This window comes from Colletotrichum chrysophilum, assembly GCF_026319265.1.
Source record: "Colletotrichum chrysophilum strain AFK26 chromosome Unknown scaffold_16, whole genome shotgun sequence".
In the NCBI taxonomy this organism is placed as follows: Eukaryota; Fungi; Ascomycota; class Sordariomycetes; order Glomerellales; family Glomerellaceae; genus Colletotrichum; species Colletotrichum chrysophilum.
In genome coordinates this window covers 1,331-14,452 of record NW_026517303.1, presented here as the reverse complement: position 1 = coordinate 14,452, position 13,122 = coordinate 1,331, and the positions used below count along the sequence as shown (strand labels likewise).

At 55.1% G+C, this 13,122-nt stretch overlaps 4 protein-coding genes across 4 annotated transcripts; 1 reads left to right on the top strand and 3 right to left on the bottom strand.

The window, feature by feature from the left end:
• Positions 1 to 1,793: 1,793 nt before the first annotated feature.
• COL26b_002979 (uncharacterized protein) lies at positions 1,794 to 2,165 on the top strand (the record flags this gene model as incomplete). Its single annotated transcript, XM_053175885.1, has 2 exons — positions 1,794 to 1,844; positions 1,908 to 2,165. 2 exons carry the CDS (start codon positions 1,794 to 1,796, stop codon positions 2,163 to 2,165), a joined length of 309 nt encoding a protein of 102 aa, XP_053040052.1.
• A 1,953-nt stretch (positions 2,166 to 4,118) lies between these two features.
• COL26b_002978 (uncharacterized protein) lies at positions 4,119 to 6,657 on the bottom strand (the record flags this gene model as incomplete). Its single annotated transcript, XM_053175884.1, has 4 exons — positions 4,119 to 5,475; positions 5,530 to 6,230; positions 6,269 to 6,514; positions 6,568 to 6,657. 4 exons carry the CDS (start codon positions 6,655 to 6,657, stop codon positions 4,119 to 4,121), a joined length of 2,394 nt encoding a protein of 797 aa, XP_053040051.1.
• A 926-nt stretch (positions 6,658 to 7,583) lies between these two features.
• On the bottom strand, positions 7,584 to 9,134 carry COL26b_002977 (uncharacterized protein; the record flags this gene model as incomplete). The annotated part of the gene is made up of 1 exon (XM_053175883.1): positions 7,584 to 9,134. One exon carries the CDS (start codon positions 9,132 to 9,134, stop codon positions 7,584 to 7,586), a length of 1,551 nt encoding a protein of 516 aa, XP_053040050.1.
• Positions 9,135 to 11,377: 2,243 nt separating this feature from the next.
• COL26b_002976 (uncharacterized protein) lies at positions 11,378 to 12,792 on the bottom strand (the record flags this gene model as incomplete). Its single annotated transcript, XM_053175882.1, has 4 exons — positions 11,378 to 11,541; positions 11,627 to 11,768; positions 11,826 to 12,596; positions 12,649 to 12,792. The coding sequence occupies 4 exons, from the start codon at positions 12,790 to 12,792 to the stop codon at positions 11,378 to 11,380; spliced, it is 1,221 nt and encodes a 406-aa protein (XP_053040049.1).
• Between the last annotated feature and the right edge of the window lie 330 nt (positions 12,793 to 13,122).

The following is a 13,122-nucleotide window of genomic DNA, read 5'->3' as shown; positions in this document are numbered from 1 at the left end:
CGACGTGCAACAAGTCGAAGATCTCGCGGGTTCTGTAACCAAGTTGAGACGCAACTTGATGAGGATTCGCTTGGTCTTCATCTCGTGCTCCATGGCGATATATGAAGACGCTCAGCAACGGCATTTCGCATGTAAAGACAACCGGAAATATGCCTCCAAGAAGTGTTCAAGCTGTTGAAATCAAGCGGTTTTGCTTTTTGGTTGTATCATGCCGAACCGAATCGAAAACCAGCCAACAAGCCTCTCCTCCCGTTACCGAGCCTTCATCGCCTCCTGTCAACTCTGTCGTCCGTGAGAATACTCCGTCATGTGGGCAAGGCAATGCTGGCGATGGTAGGCTTTGCGCAGTACGCCGATTCTCTTTAGCAGATTTGACTGATGACAGCATAGCACTCTGGAAAAGCTTAGGATCGAAATGCCAAGATCACTTACTTCATTTGAACAACCAATCATTTGCGGCGTAGCTGCTTATAAGGCCCGCAGAGGTGAGATCAGTTTGGCATTTGAGGAACGGCAGAATGTGCCTTCCCATAGTTTGCGACTAACTTTGCTAATCTTTCTTGTCTTCCTACTCACCATGGTAAGTCATCGTTCTGTATGAGAGAGTCATACAGAGCGATGCGCTTCTTTATTCAGAAAGCTTCTAGTGACTTGATAGGTTTGTCTCCGGGTTCTGAGCACATCCTGCGGCCTGTACTTGCTTAAGCATACGGACGCGTCTTTTCATAGTCTTCTCGGGCTCAATCAGTGCCATTACATGTTTTTGGGTCTGTCCGGGATGGACCTAGCCATGTGAGCAGCCTCAATGATGATCGGGGGGATTGGTTGTTCCCATCCTGAACTCGGTCTTTCTTGTACGGGAGAAGGAAATTTGTCCCGACGAAGGACGGTGGCCTTGGCATAGAGTACAGCAGCTAAGGCGCTCTAACAGTGCCTACTAGGGGTCCTGCCTGGCATAGTGCATGTCTAACAACTTCGTCTCATTTGTTGCCCACACCGAATGAATGCACATAAGGCGTAGTGTAAGTGTCTCACTCAATTGGGGGTCGAAGGAATCTACATCATCGAAGTCCGTTGGTTGTTGATTGACAGCCTGCGGTTTGTGGCGGTGATCCGTTGGCGGGCAACAGAGGACTGCGACATCTTGCGGGAGACGCGCGCATAGAGTTTGTGGGGATACGCGACAACTGTCAACTGCTGCCGGTAGGGGACTAAAAAGAAAAACAACGATGCTATGCAGTCTGTCCTAAACCTAAAAGCCCCTTGAAAACCTTGGAGCCGGAGATAACCGTCTCTTAGCCTTTGGGAATCTTTCAGTCTCTAACATACTGTGATGCTGGAGGTCAGGACAGGAAGTCGGGGAGGAATTCCTCATGCGGTGCGCAAGAGCAAAAGTGGTATGAGGAGCAGCTGCATTACTGTTAGGAAGACCAATCTTGTCGTGTAAGCCAGACAAGTCGAAAAAAAGTTACAGGCTGGCCGTCAGCTCCATATGGGGAGACGAGAACTCTGAATATATGATTTAATCAATCAACCTCTTGTTAGTGCCCGGCCCTGCCGCATCCCACAGGCTCCGAAGCCGATGGACGTTTTGTACAATCAGTCAGATATAAAACAACTCTCTGTTCTTTTGAGACTGGAAGGAAGTGAACGGCACAATCACACCAATCATCAAGTAGCTCAATTCGCTCGCAATCTCAGTAAGTACGATGGAGATCACGAGAATAATACTTCGAGAGACTAACTTAACTATAGTACCATAAGTCTGCATCTCAGCGCTCAGCCTCGTCATCATGAAGTTCTTCTCGTCATTGAGTCTCCTCCTCCTTGCAGGCGTTGCAAACGTGCGTACGATTTCTTCTCCAAGCCCTTATAGGTCATTGGCTAATAGCAAATCTTCTGAATAGGCCCAGTACAAGTGCTACTGCACTGGCTTCGGTGCCGCCAACCCCGACCAGTTTTCCAACACCTGCTGTGTCACTGGAGACGGAGTCACGTTCCCTGACGGAGTGGATCGCAAGGGGACTTGGTTGAACGACGGCGGACTCTGCCAGTTCAGCGGGCTGGGACAGTTCAGCCAGAACCAGTTCATCTCCGCGTACGCAGCTTGCTGTGCCAGCACAGGCCCTCAGGAAGGGGATAAGTATGGGGGCAACTGCTTCTGAATGTGGAAAAGTGTACGAAGCTTGTCCAATAGGCTGTAGGGGAGGCGTCAAAACTCTATAAATCAAAGCATCTAGGTCTCAACTTCAAGTACTAAATAAGCTAACATTAAGTGGAACAAATAAACGCAGTATTGCTTGTGTTGACTATTGCTAAAGGCTATATAAGTATATAACGCGCACATTTTCCTGAAGATCTAAAGACTGTAACGAATTCTGTTTTGGCTCTCTGCTTGGACTTAGTCTGGGAACAGCGCTTCTGAAGGAGGTCCTTTGAAGAATAGGTGACGTAAGGGGAGTGCGATGGATAACTCTGAGATGCGTATTAAGCGCGAATATTCACGTAGTGACGCTAAAAGACGGCAATTGAATAGCGGTCTGTCTCCTGGAGGACTGATGACAAGTGACAACGACGACGACGTGGTGAGCATGATACATTGAGACACCGTGACAAAGACGTCTTGACACTCTTCTTCTTGTCGTCGATCACAGACAACCGCGATAGAATGCAATGCTGGAGAATAAGCTCACTCAGCATGCTAAGCAGCCTTTTATACACCCCTTGATTACGAGTGTTCCAGACTATCCAAGCATCCATGGCACTTTGGAGCTAGGCTTGCAAACCAGGCTGACAGTGGTCTGCAGAGCACCCGGCCCTACCTCCGTTTACCTCCTGACTATGAGGTCGTGATATAAGTCCCCTCTCCCACTACCTTTTCAGCTGCAACCAGAATCATATGTCGTTGTCTGGTGTGTTATTCGAAAGAGACCTGTCTTTACTTCCGTGGTACCTTCCATCAATCTTAGACGCCCAGCCGCACTTTGAACCACGTCGGCGATGAGATCGGCGTCAGTCTTCATTGTCATCCACGCTCTCATTCGCGGGAATACCTACCGAGAGAAACCATCACCCTCGCACAAGGACTAAATCTTCGTCAACGACTTTTCGCACTAACCGAATCGAACCCATGGACGCAAAGTCTTATGAGGAGTTGTTAGTTTCTAACACACACCCCCGACATTCGCATCATTTTGCCGTGGCTAGTATCATCAAAGGAGACGTACTGCTGTTTATATGCTATCACCACCAAGCATCACCTCATCACCAGAGATCAGCATCTGTCACTGGAACTTGCTCGGTTGGAGATGGTACACTCACTTAACGTGCTGCAGCACGCCAGCTTGGATGAAGTATGTAAAGCATATAACGTAACGATACATCCAGAAATCTTTGAAACAATGTGGTATCGTTGATCGCCACAGTCCATCCAATATAGGCAGTCGTATTAAGCTTCAGGCCACGCAAAAGCCTGAAGCACCAATGACACCGTTGCTCGTGTCCGACTTTCGCCGTTTCGCTGTTTCGCCGTTCCACATCGTTGCTGGGATATTACTGAGAACATACGTTATCTACAAAAGAATGCCAAACTCATCGAGGATTCCTCCTCGCGCCGTAGGGTGGACGAATGTCAGCCTTCATCAGAATGAAAGTACATTCACTGGAATACGATGTAATTGCACAGAACATCAGTTCCCATGCGAACCAAGCCTTCTTTTATAAATCACAAGAGCTTATCAGCAGCAGACCTCGTAAGCAGTAAAGCATACTCTAGCCATGCCCTCACCTCAACCTCTCGACACTGAACCCAGAACATCAGCAACCGCCCCTCGCCGCGGGATCGTTTGACACAAAGGAATCATCATCAACACACGAAGCACCGCAGTTGCAAAATTTTAATGCATTCTTCCAAGGCCTAGCTATATCGCTCCAGTGACCCCTGAAATAGGGGCACCATAGGCCGGGTATCAGGAAAGAACCCCCTCCTCAACGCCAATCATGTCCATGAAACCAAGAAACCATGTTTACCGAACCGAAGCCTGCGTGTGCTACCGAGACTTCATAATAATATCCGCTTTCTTTAACCTTCGCCATCTCTCAAGACCACTTCCACACGCTCAAAAGACGAGAAGATGCTCCCCCTTCTCATCCCTTCCAATATCATAACTCAAAATCCTATGGTCGCGGTAATGCAGCATAAGCCGGTACCGCCTCGTCGCAGGCGACGGCGCCGCCGCACCGTCCGCTCTCAAAAGACACCCAGGCGCGCCGGCCTCCTGCACGGGGCCCACCGCGATGCCGTACAGGCTCCTGTTAGGCCTCTTGCCCGCCTCTTCGTCCGCACGCGTCGGCAGGACCCAGTCGATCCGGAACCCGTTCTTAACCTTGAACCCCTCCCTGCGCAGCCCGTGCGGATACGCTGTCCGGGTGGGCGTCAGCAGCACCACGCGCCCGATCGCGGAGCCGACCACCACAAGCGACAGCTCCGGCACGTGGATGATCATGTTGAGGCGCTCGGCGTGCTGCATGAACATATTCTGGGCGGGGTCGAAGTTGATGGGGTCCCGGCAGACCACCGCCGCGCCGTCGTCCATGTTGATGCTCCTAAGCTCGATGTCGTACTCGTAGGTCCGCATGATGCAGCTCCGGCTCGCGAGCTCGTCCAGCACGTCCGGGTCCTGGTCGACCGTGTTGCGGTTCCGCACTCTCTCCCTCTTGTGGAAACGCACCCTTCCGGTCAACGAGTCCGGCCAGCTGAAGGCCTTGCCTTCGTGAGGGAGGTAGACCATGTCGCGAAACTGTTCAATTTCCGATTCGATGCGTGTGTGCCATCCTGGTTGGTCTTTGTTCTTTTCCAATGCCCCAAGCGCGGCATCGATTGGGTACGCATGCGTCAAGGGGGGATCTTGTTCCGGGAGGTAGTTGACGGGCAGTTGCATAAACCAGTCTTGGGCTTCCAAGAAGTTCGGCAGCGCAGCACTACCGTCGCTGTCGCTATCGTCCTCAATCTCGTCTTCGTGCAGCGGCGCACTACCGTCGGTGTCGCTAGAGTCAGACGACAATGTTTCGGCCGGCGGTTGCATGTTCAGCGGAGCACTACCATCGCTGTCGCTGTCCTCCTCCTCCTCCTCATCGTCGCTGTCGTCAACGTCTATCGTGAGCGCCGGCCCGTTGCCCCCCGGTGGATTTCCCGCCAGTTCGTCGTCTATCCATGCTCCCCCATCCAAAGGCGGCACCTCAAACCCCATTGGAGCGAGAGCAAATATCTCGTTGGGCTCGGGCTCTGGGACCGCTTGTGCAGAAAGGGGTGACGGGTGGTTGCGCACATTGGCGAGGCTCTTCTGTGTCTCCACCCAGCGTCCAGCAAGCGGAGGCTTCGAATTCATAATGTCGCCCTCCTCCAGCCCAAGCAACTCTGCCGACGAGTACGCAGGCAGAAAGCTTTCATAAGGTAGAACCGCAACACCCCAACCCCTGCTACGTGTAAGTATAGCTCACAACTTCACACCGTATCAAAAGGGGACTTACATCTGGTGGCGAAAGTTCCAATGGTGCGTCACATGCGTCCTGTGCTGGATCTGGATCGCCTTCGTCTTGGGCTTCCAGATATCCAGGATCCACAGCGTACCGTTGATGTCGATGGCGACGACCTTCTCCGCGAACCCGTCCTCGTCGTCCCAGATGGAGATGTTGGGTATGTTGTGCCCGCCGTCGCCGAGCGGAATCACGATGCGCCAGTTCCTCTTCCTCTTAAAAACGCACGCCTCGCAGTGGCTGTACGGCCTGTCCCGCCGCCACAGCGCCTCGGGCAGCCGCGAGAGCGCGAACGCGAACACCGTCACCTCGAACCGGTTGGAGCTGACGGCGATGAGGCGCGACTGCTGGTGCACCACGATGCCCCACGCCGAGCGCCCCACGTTGTCGCGGAAGAAGGGCGTCGGCACGGCGGCCGTCCGGCTGTCGACGTAGTCTGCGATGGAGCCGACGTACCACGCGATGACGGACCCGTCGTCGTACGCCGCCACCAGCACCTCCTCCCGCCCGAGGAAGCCGGTGGTGATGTGGTTCGTCTGGTGGTGGAAGCGGGGATCGAGCGTGCCGCCGACGTGGATCGCGACCTTGTCCGGCTTCGTGGCCAGTATCAGGTTCGGCTCGCGGGGGAGCGCATGCCGCAGCGCGCTCTTGGGCCGGTAGACGAATATCCTGTTCTCGTACGCCGCGAAGTAAAGCTGCGAAAGAAGAGAGTGTGTCAACGGAATCCCATCACCTCGTCCGCGATGGTTACACCAACATTGTATCGCTGCGACAGTGCCGTCAGGTTATTCCGATAGTACGGCATCCGCGGGACGTGTTTCTCGAGCGGCTGCTGCTCCGCCGCCGCCGCGGGGTCATCCTGCTCCGACCCGGTGAAGATCTGGTCCGTCGGGACGCCTTGGACGATCGTCTCGGTCGCTACCTGGTGGATGTGGTCGCGCTCGTGCTGCCGGATGATCTCGGGGGCGCCGTCGCCAAACTGAGGGGTCGGAGATTCAGCAACCCAGCAGCTCCCCTGGAGATAGAACTTACCCGTTCCACGGCGTCCTGGACGAAGCATCTCCCCAGCACAGCCTCGCGGAAGCCGCGATCGGGCTGCTGCTGTCCCGTTTGGCCCGCCATGGACTTACTCCTCAGAGTCCTGTCCTCTCTTTCTCTTCGAGCGCGACATAAGCGCTTTCCGGGGAAACGGTGTGCCGGTGGAAATCAACCTTGCTCTTAATCAGTACGAGAAGGTTGAGAAGAAGCCTCGGGCCTGTTGTGAAGAAGAGCTGTTTGGTTGTCAGACGTGGCCAGCGGGGTCAGGCCGTCCGTTAATCATATTTCGGGTTTGTTTGTCGACAATCCGCCCGCCTGCCCACCTTTGCGGCCGGCACGTAGGGGTTGCAGAGAGGCAAGGAGGGGTGGTCCCACTGTAATTTGCTTATCGATAGGGAAGGACCACCTATGCTTTATCGATAAGAAGCTTAGGTGAGCTCCACGTTCCATCCCCTCGCCCCGCTGCTGGTCCCTGCTTCTCGCTGTCTGGAGAGGAGGGGTCGAACCGTTTCATCAAGCCCACGCGATTTGCAGTTTGTGGGGGGCCATGAGAGAGCTCCCAGGAATGTGGATGCATGCTTTCGCGATGGTTGATGGCATCAATTGTCACGAACTAGCTCTCAATGCACAATGCGTTGGGTGCGTTGGGTGAGTTTAGTAGGATTCGGTCCAGATTGTGTCTCACAGTCTGACCACAAGCAGAACACACAGCACATACAGCACACACACAAGTCGATCACGTCAATGCTCGTAGATAAAGGTCATAATCATGAGTCCAATTGCCGTGTAACAAGCACTTCGCAAACACACCATGTTCAAATTTCTAGCTCGTGCCTGACCAAATAGGTAGCCGGGTATCCGAAGCTGGCACCTCGTCCAAGTACCAATTCACCCTCCAAACGCCTAATTTTTAAAACTCAGTCGAGACATCAAATGCATACCGTCTCCAAAAGCTCCGTAATCCGTGACTCAAGCAAGCACTCCTCCCGGTCGTCCAACTGCGGTGCGCTCTAAGCCCGCATGATCTCGACCATGTCCTTCATCCTGTAGTCCAGCACGGGCGTGACCCAGTCGTCCTCCACCAGCGAATACGTCTCCTTGGTGTTCTCGTGGGGCTTGCGCGGGTTGACGGCCCAGTAGCCAAAGTCGGCGTCGATGACCTTGAGGTACCGCAGCAGGTTGTTCCAGTAGTTTGCATCACCAATACTCGGACGGTGCGGCGCGCCAAATTCACCCACCCACACGGGCGCCTGGTCGCCCTCGACGAGGTACGCCCAGTTCTTCCGCATCGCCTTCACGAAGGACGCGTAGCCGCGCTTCGAGTAGCGGCCCTCGACGCTGCCCCAGCCGGACCAGGCGTAGACGTGCGCCGAGTAGACGACGCGGTCGGGCACGCTGAGCACGACGGGGCGGTCGGCCACGCCGGTGAGGTCGTTGCCGGACTCGGTGCCGCCCACAATCACAAGCCAGTCCTTGTTCATCTCCAGCAGACGGTTGCCGGCCTTCTCGGCGGCGGTGGCCCACTTGTCCCACGACATGGTGCCCCAGAGGCCGCGGACCTCGTTGCGCAGGTCGACGCCGATGACGCGCGGGTTGTCGACGAGGCGGAGCATGATCTTCTCCCAGTGCTGGATCCAGTCCTCCTCGGTCTGCTTGATGCGGCACAGCGGGCCGAGGTGGTCGTTGGCCCAGTGGGCGTCGCACGGGTCGGCGCCGCAGCACCAGGTCGAGTGGGTGATGTGGTTGTTGACGATGACGGCGATGCCGGCGTCGGTGAGGGCCGTCACGCAGGCCTCGAAGACGTCGAGGGCGTGCATGCCGACGAGGTCCGGGTTGGCGGAGAGCAGCTCGGCGGGGACGGGCGGGTCGGTGATGACCATCTCGTCGCTGTAGGGCAGGCGGACGCTGTTGAATCCCAAACCTCTAATGGTCTGGGCGATGGTGTCGCGGTGCTGGACGTCGAGGCCACTGGGGATGTTGAGCTCGTCGCTGGCGCCGTACCAATTGACGGACAGCAGCTTGAAGCGGCGGCCGTGCTCGTCGACGACGTCGCGGCCCTTTGTGTGCAGCGGCAGGGTGTAGGCCTCGATGCTCGTCTCCTTGATGGGGGGCAGCAGCGGGCGTTGCTCGAAGAGCCTGGTCTCCGGGTCGGGGGTCCACGCGACGCCGAGGGCGGCCTCGGCCTTCCAGAGGTAGTGGACGTAGCCGCCGAGGAAGACGAAGGCCAGGAGGAGGAACATCCTGAACTGCGATAGCCTGATGAAGCCGAGGTGGCAGAGGGGCCTTAGACGTGATGGTTTTGAAGGCGGGTTTGCAAATGGCGATGATGGTGATGACGACGACGGGGTTCTCTTTCGGAAGCAGAGGCCGGGGGAGGAGGCTCCATGGTCGGCTGTCGCAGAATCGTCTATGCTGGGGAAGTAGACACCGCCTCTGGCTGGCGGAGTGCTCGGTTGCTCGATGTCATCAACCAGTGTCCCAGCCTGGGGACGTCCCGAGCTCCAGCGCCATACCCTGGCCGGCAAGCCGGGGGGCAGCTTGAAGATCTCGGCGAACGGCATTACTGATGTTCCTTGCGTCTGGACAGCGATAAAGATGGAGATTGGCCAATCAGAACGTGGTGGTGTAGCTGATGCTGGTGCTGCACAGCTCGATCCGCTAGGCTGTTTCCAGCGGGAACAGCCCTCCACTGCTGCAAGGACAAAGCCTCAATGACACGGGAGATGGCCGGGGCAAAGCTTGTCCCGATGAAGCCGACAGGTAAGGTAAGGTAATTAGTGGAATGACTTCACACACACTCTCTCTCTTTTTTCCTCTTGCAACCTCACAATGCTTTTCTCTTCGTGTTTGCTGGCGGCAAGGTAGATGCTGTCAGCCACGTGCCGGGACGGATGCACGTCACAGACGATGTTTATCGCAACGTGTGCAACGGGCGGGCCGTCTTGTTTCGATTTTCTTATTTCTCTCGTCCTTGGGTTCGTTTCGTTCCCGGGGAACCGGCGCAACGGTGCACAATCCGACCAGATGTCAATGCTGTAGCGCTGTGTCTTCTCCAGTGTCGACACCTGAGGGAGGGCTTTTCGTATCTGAATTCGTTGAACGGTAATGCCCGCCTCTGATCCGTCGTTTGCTGCTTCGCCTCTTTATTGTTCAGCCGGGCAAATTTCAGCTCAGATGCAACCGCCGTGATGGAACCTCTCGATGGGGCCGGAGTGAGGACGTTGCTGAGGTTCTGCCGTTGGACGCTGCTCAGGCTGGGCCAGCAAAAGGTACTCGTCAAGTGAGCTTCCCCGAGTGTAGGGCTGTCAGGATGAACAGTTCGTTGTTCGTCGGCAGTGGCGGCGGCGGGATGCTTGATATACACCTTGTGTTTGTGGTTCGACAGTCGGGTTCTACGCAGGGTGCTCTTCCTCCTCCATGCGTTGACGATGCGATCCGTTTCAAAGCGAAGATGCGATGGAAAGAGGAAAACAGTAAAAAAAAAACAGCCTTTCTTGGTATAACTCACTTTGCGCACCCAAAACTACTTATAATTATGAAAACGCCAAGGCGAATCGAACGAGAGTCGGGCAGCCGAGCGGCGCCTGCTGCAATGCACTTCCCGCTTACATGACTGAACGGTCAGATTTGTGATGTCGTGGGTGTGGTGTGCGCTCCCCCCTTCCCCCTCCGAAGAAGCCGGACGGAGCGGAAGACCTGGGATTGGGGGTTGGGAATACAATCAATCGAATCAAAACCAAGAACCACCACCACTTCCCGTGGCCCCCGGCCAGGCTGGCGCCGCTGGGATTCGGGACCTTGGGAACAACACTTTCACAATACGCGCGATCCGGCGCACTCTGCAGAGATTTGCGGTATATGGGATGGGATGGGGTGGTGACTCCTGCTAGCCTCTCCGCCGCTCCTCGCATCATTCGTTAATCCCAACCAGTCGTCCATTCCGCAGATTCCGGCTGGGCTTACTTTTGCCAGACCATCGCTGTCCTGCCTTATCCCGCCGACGCCAGCTCACTCACACACGCGCAATGCTCACCCTCACACACCCAGCATCATGATCCTTGCTCGGTACTTTGGATCTGCTCTCATTCCTCACCACTCAATCGCCTTGTTGCGTCCTGCATGGTCCGGTACTTGATAGGCAAACTTGCATTATAGTGTCGCGTGACTCTTGTTTTTTTTGTATTTTCGTCGGACTTTGGACAACGCCTACATGTCCGTCCCCCGTCAAATCATGATTCGTTCCGCCCATCCCGTCAAGGGCCTTCTTCCGCCCCGAAACCTGGGTCCCCTCTCCCACCCCCTCGGTGAGGCTCCGGACGTTCCCTTTGTCGCCTTCCGCCGTCCCTCTCTCTAAAAAGTACAGAGTCTCTAAATTGTGGGTATTGTACCCGTCCCTTCGCTGCCTAAACAAGTCCGAGACGCCGACGCTGGTATTACATGGTTCGGGTTTTTTTTGTTCATGAAAAAAAAATATGTGACAAGGCCAGTAAATAAGGCCGACTATTCCTCCACATTACATCATCTCTGTTAGTTGGCTGATATGTCGATGACCAGCACGTGGTGGTGTCCAGATGCTTCGGCCGATAATAATGCGAACCATGTTTGGGTAACCGAGTCCGTGGGGTGGTGGTAATAGGTGTTTTAAGCTGAGGGGACATGGAACACTGTGGTTCCTCGCCCAAACCTCCTCGTTCTTCTCTTCTTTTCCTTTTTTGAGTTTTACTGTTTTCCTTCCTTTTTTTTTTTTTTTTCGTTCCATTCGTCGTCGTTCCGTCTCATTATATCCTGTTCATCCCAAGTGGGTTCATGTCTTCGAACCCGTCTGGCCGGGCTCGCGACTCGGGCCGGGCGTACGTCGCTCGCGCATCCCAAGTGGGTGGTGTTTGCGGCGGGCGGGGGCTTGAGAAGGACCGCATCGGCGGTTGGTAGCGGGCTGTTTGCCCAAAGTAGTCGGGCGTTCTTCGTCCGCTGTTGGGACTTACAACGGGGGATTTGACTGGGGAAACTGGTGTTACAACAGCGCTCGAGTCTCTCGACAGCATCTCGTACGCACGGGTATCTTTCTTGACGTCGTATCGGGCATCCACCGACACGAATTCTTTCTTGTTCCTGCCTCCCAAGGAGGTGACAAGATCAATCCAACCGAGGACCATGGCCCATCGGCCCAGGAGGAAGAGCAGCCAGATGCCGTTCATCTATGATCAAATTAGTATTTGGGTTCCCGTCGACTTCTCAGGGGAAGCTCTTCTTACCGCGAGTAGAATCAAGACCGCCGTGATGGTCGCCTCGTTGACAACCATGTTCTTGGCCTTGTCGTAACACTGGCTTCTGTCACCCTTGGTGAGGGTGATACACGTGATCCAGTCTGCGGCGATGGTCTTGTCGTCGTGCACTGCTTGGACTGTGTTGTCCTGAAACACGAAAACGACAGAGAAGAAGATGACGTCGGCAATGATAATGAGAACGATGGCAATACCTCTCCACTGGAGTGAGATCACGCGTCGTACTCGTCGGTAGGCTTGGCGGGGGGTCATGGTCCGGATGCTCTGAGAGTACTGGGGCAGGCTCGAGCCTTCGGTGGATGCGCTGTTGTCTGCCAGCGAGGCAAGGTAGACCTTGATACAGTAGCCGAACGTGGCGAACTGGATGATGACTGTGAGGCCGGCGAACACAAGGAGTGGAATCCAGAAGTCGGCAAGACTGTTCTTGTGGTTGATGTGGCAGGTAGCCCCGAAACGAAACGACACACCGCTGAAGACGAGGGCGACGACAATGCCAATGATTGGAATTCCCCAGCCGGCGGCTTGGGCAAAGATCATGAAGTTGCGGCCGACAACGACTTGCCAGCAGATCTGGAGATGCAGAGACAGTGATCGCAGGAAGACCCACATGACTCCGGCCCAACCTCCTAGCAGGAGGAATGCACCAGACGCGCCGCAAACCTTGCTCGACTTCATGCTGTGAGGCGTGATGTCGTTGTAACATTGCTCCGGCTCAGCGGCGAGGGGTACAACAAAGCCAAGCTGATATAGTCAGACATCAGGGGTGGTCACCGTCTCGCGGGAGGTAACTCACATTCATAATGAAGACGGCAATCGTCAGGCATATGCTAAGGTAGTGTCTGTACGTCTTGTCGACGGGCAAAACGGCCCAGGAAAGGAGGAGAAATAGGCAGCATGCCGCACTGGCAACGCAAACCCAGTTGGCTGCTGTTGTCATGGTGTTGAAGTAGTCTGGGTACACCCAGTCTGTGAGCGGGCATGGCAAACAACATGACAGCGTTTCTGTCAAGTTCTGGCAAAGACGGCCACTGATGACTGTGAGAGGTTAACGGCTTGTTCAATCTTTCCACTGTGATGGCACTTACAGCCTTCGTCGGCTGGAAACAGGGACCCAGAGATGAAAGGCGCAGGGCAGCCCCCTCGGGACGCGATGTCGGGGTACGCCATGGTTGAGGATGAGACGAGCAACCGCCGAATCTAAAGGCGATCTGAGGAGCGACCAAGGTGATATACGACGACGATGTGGTAATATTCGATGTGTTGTCCA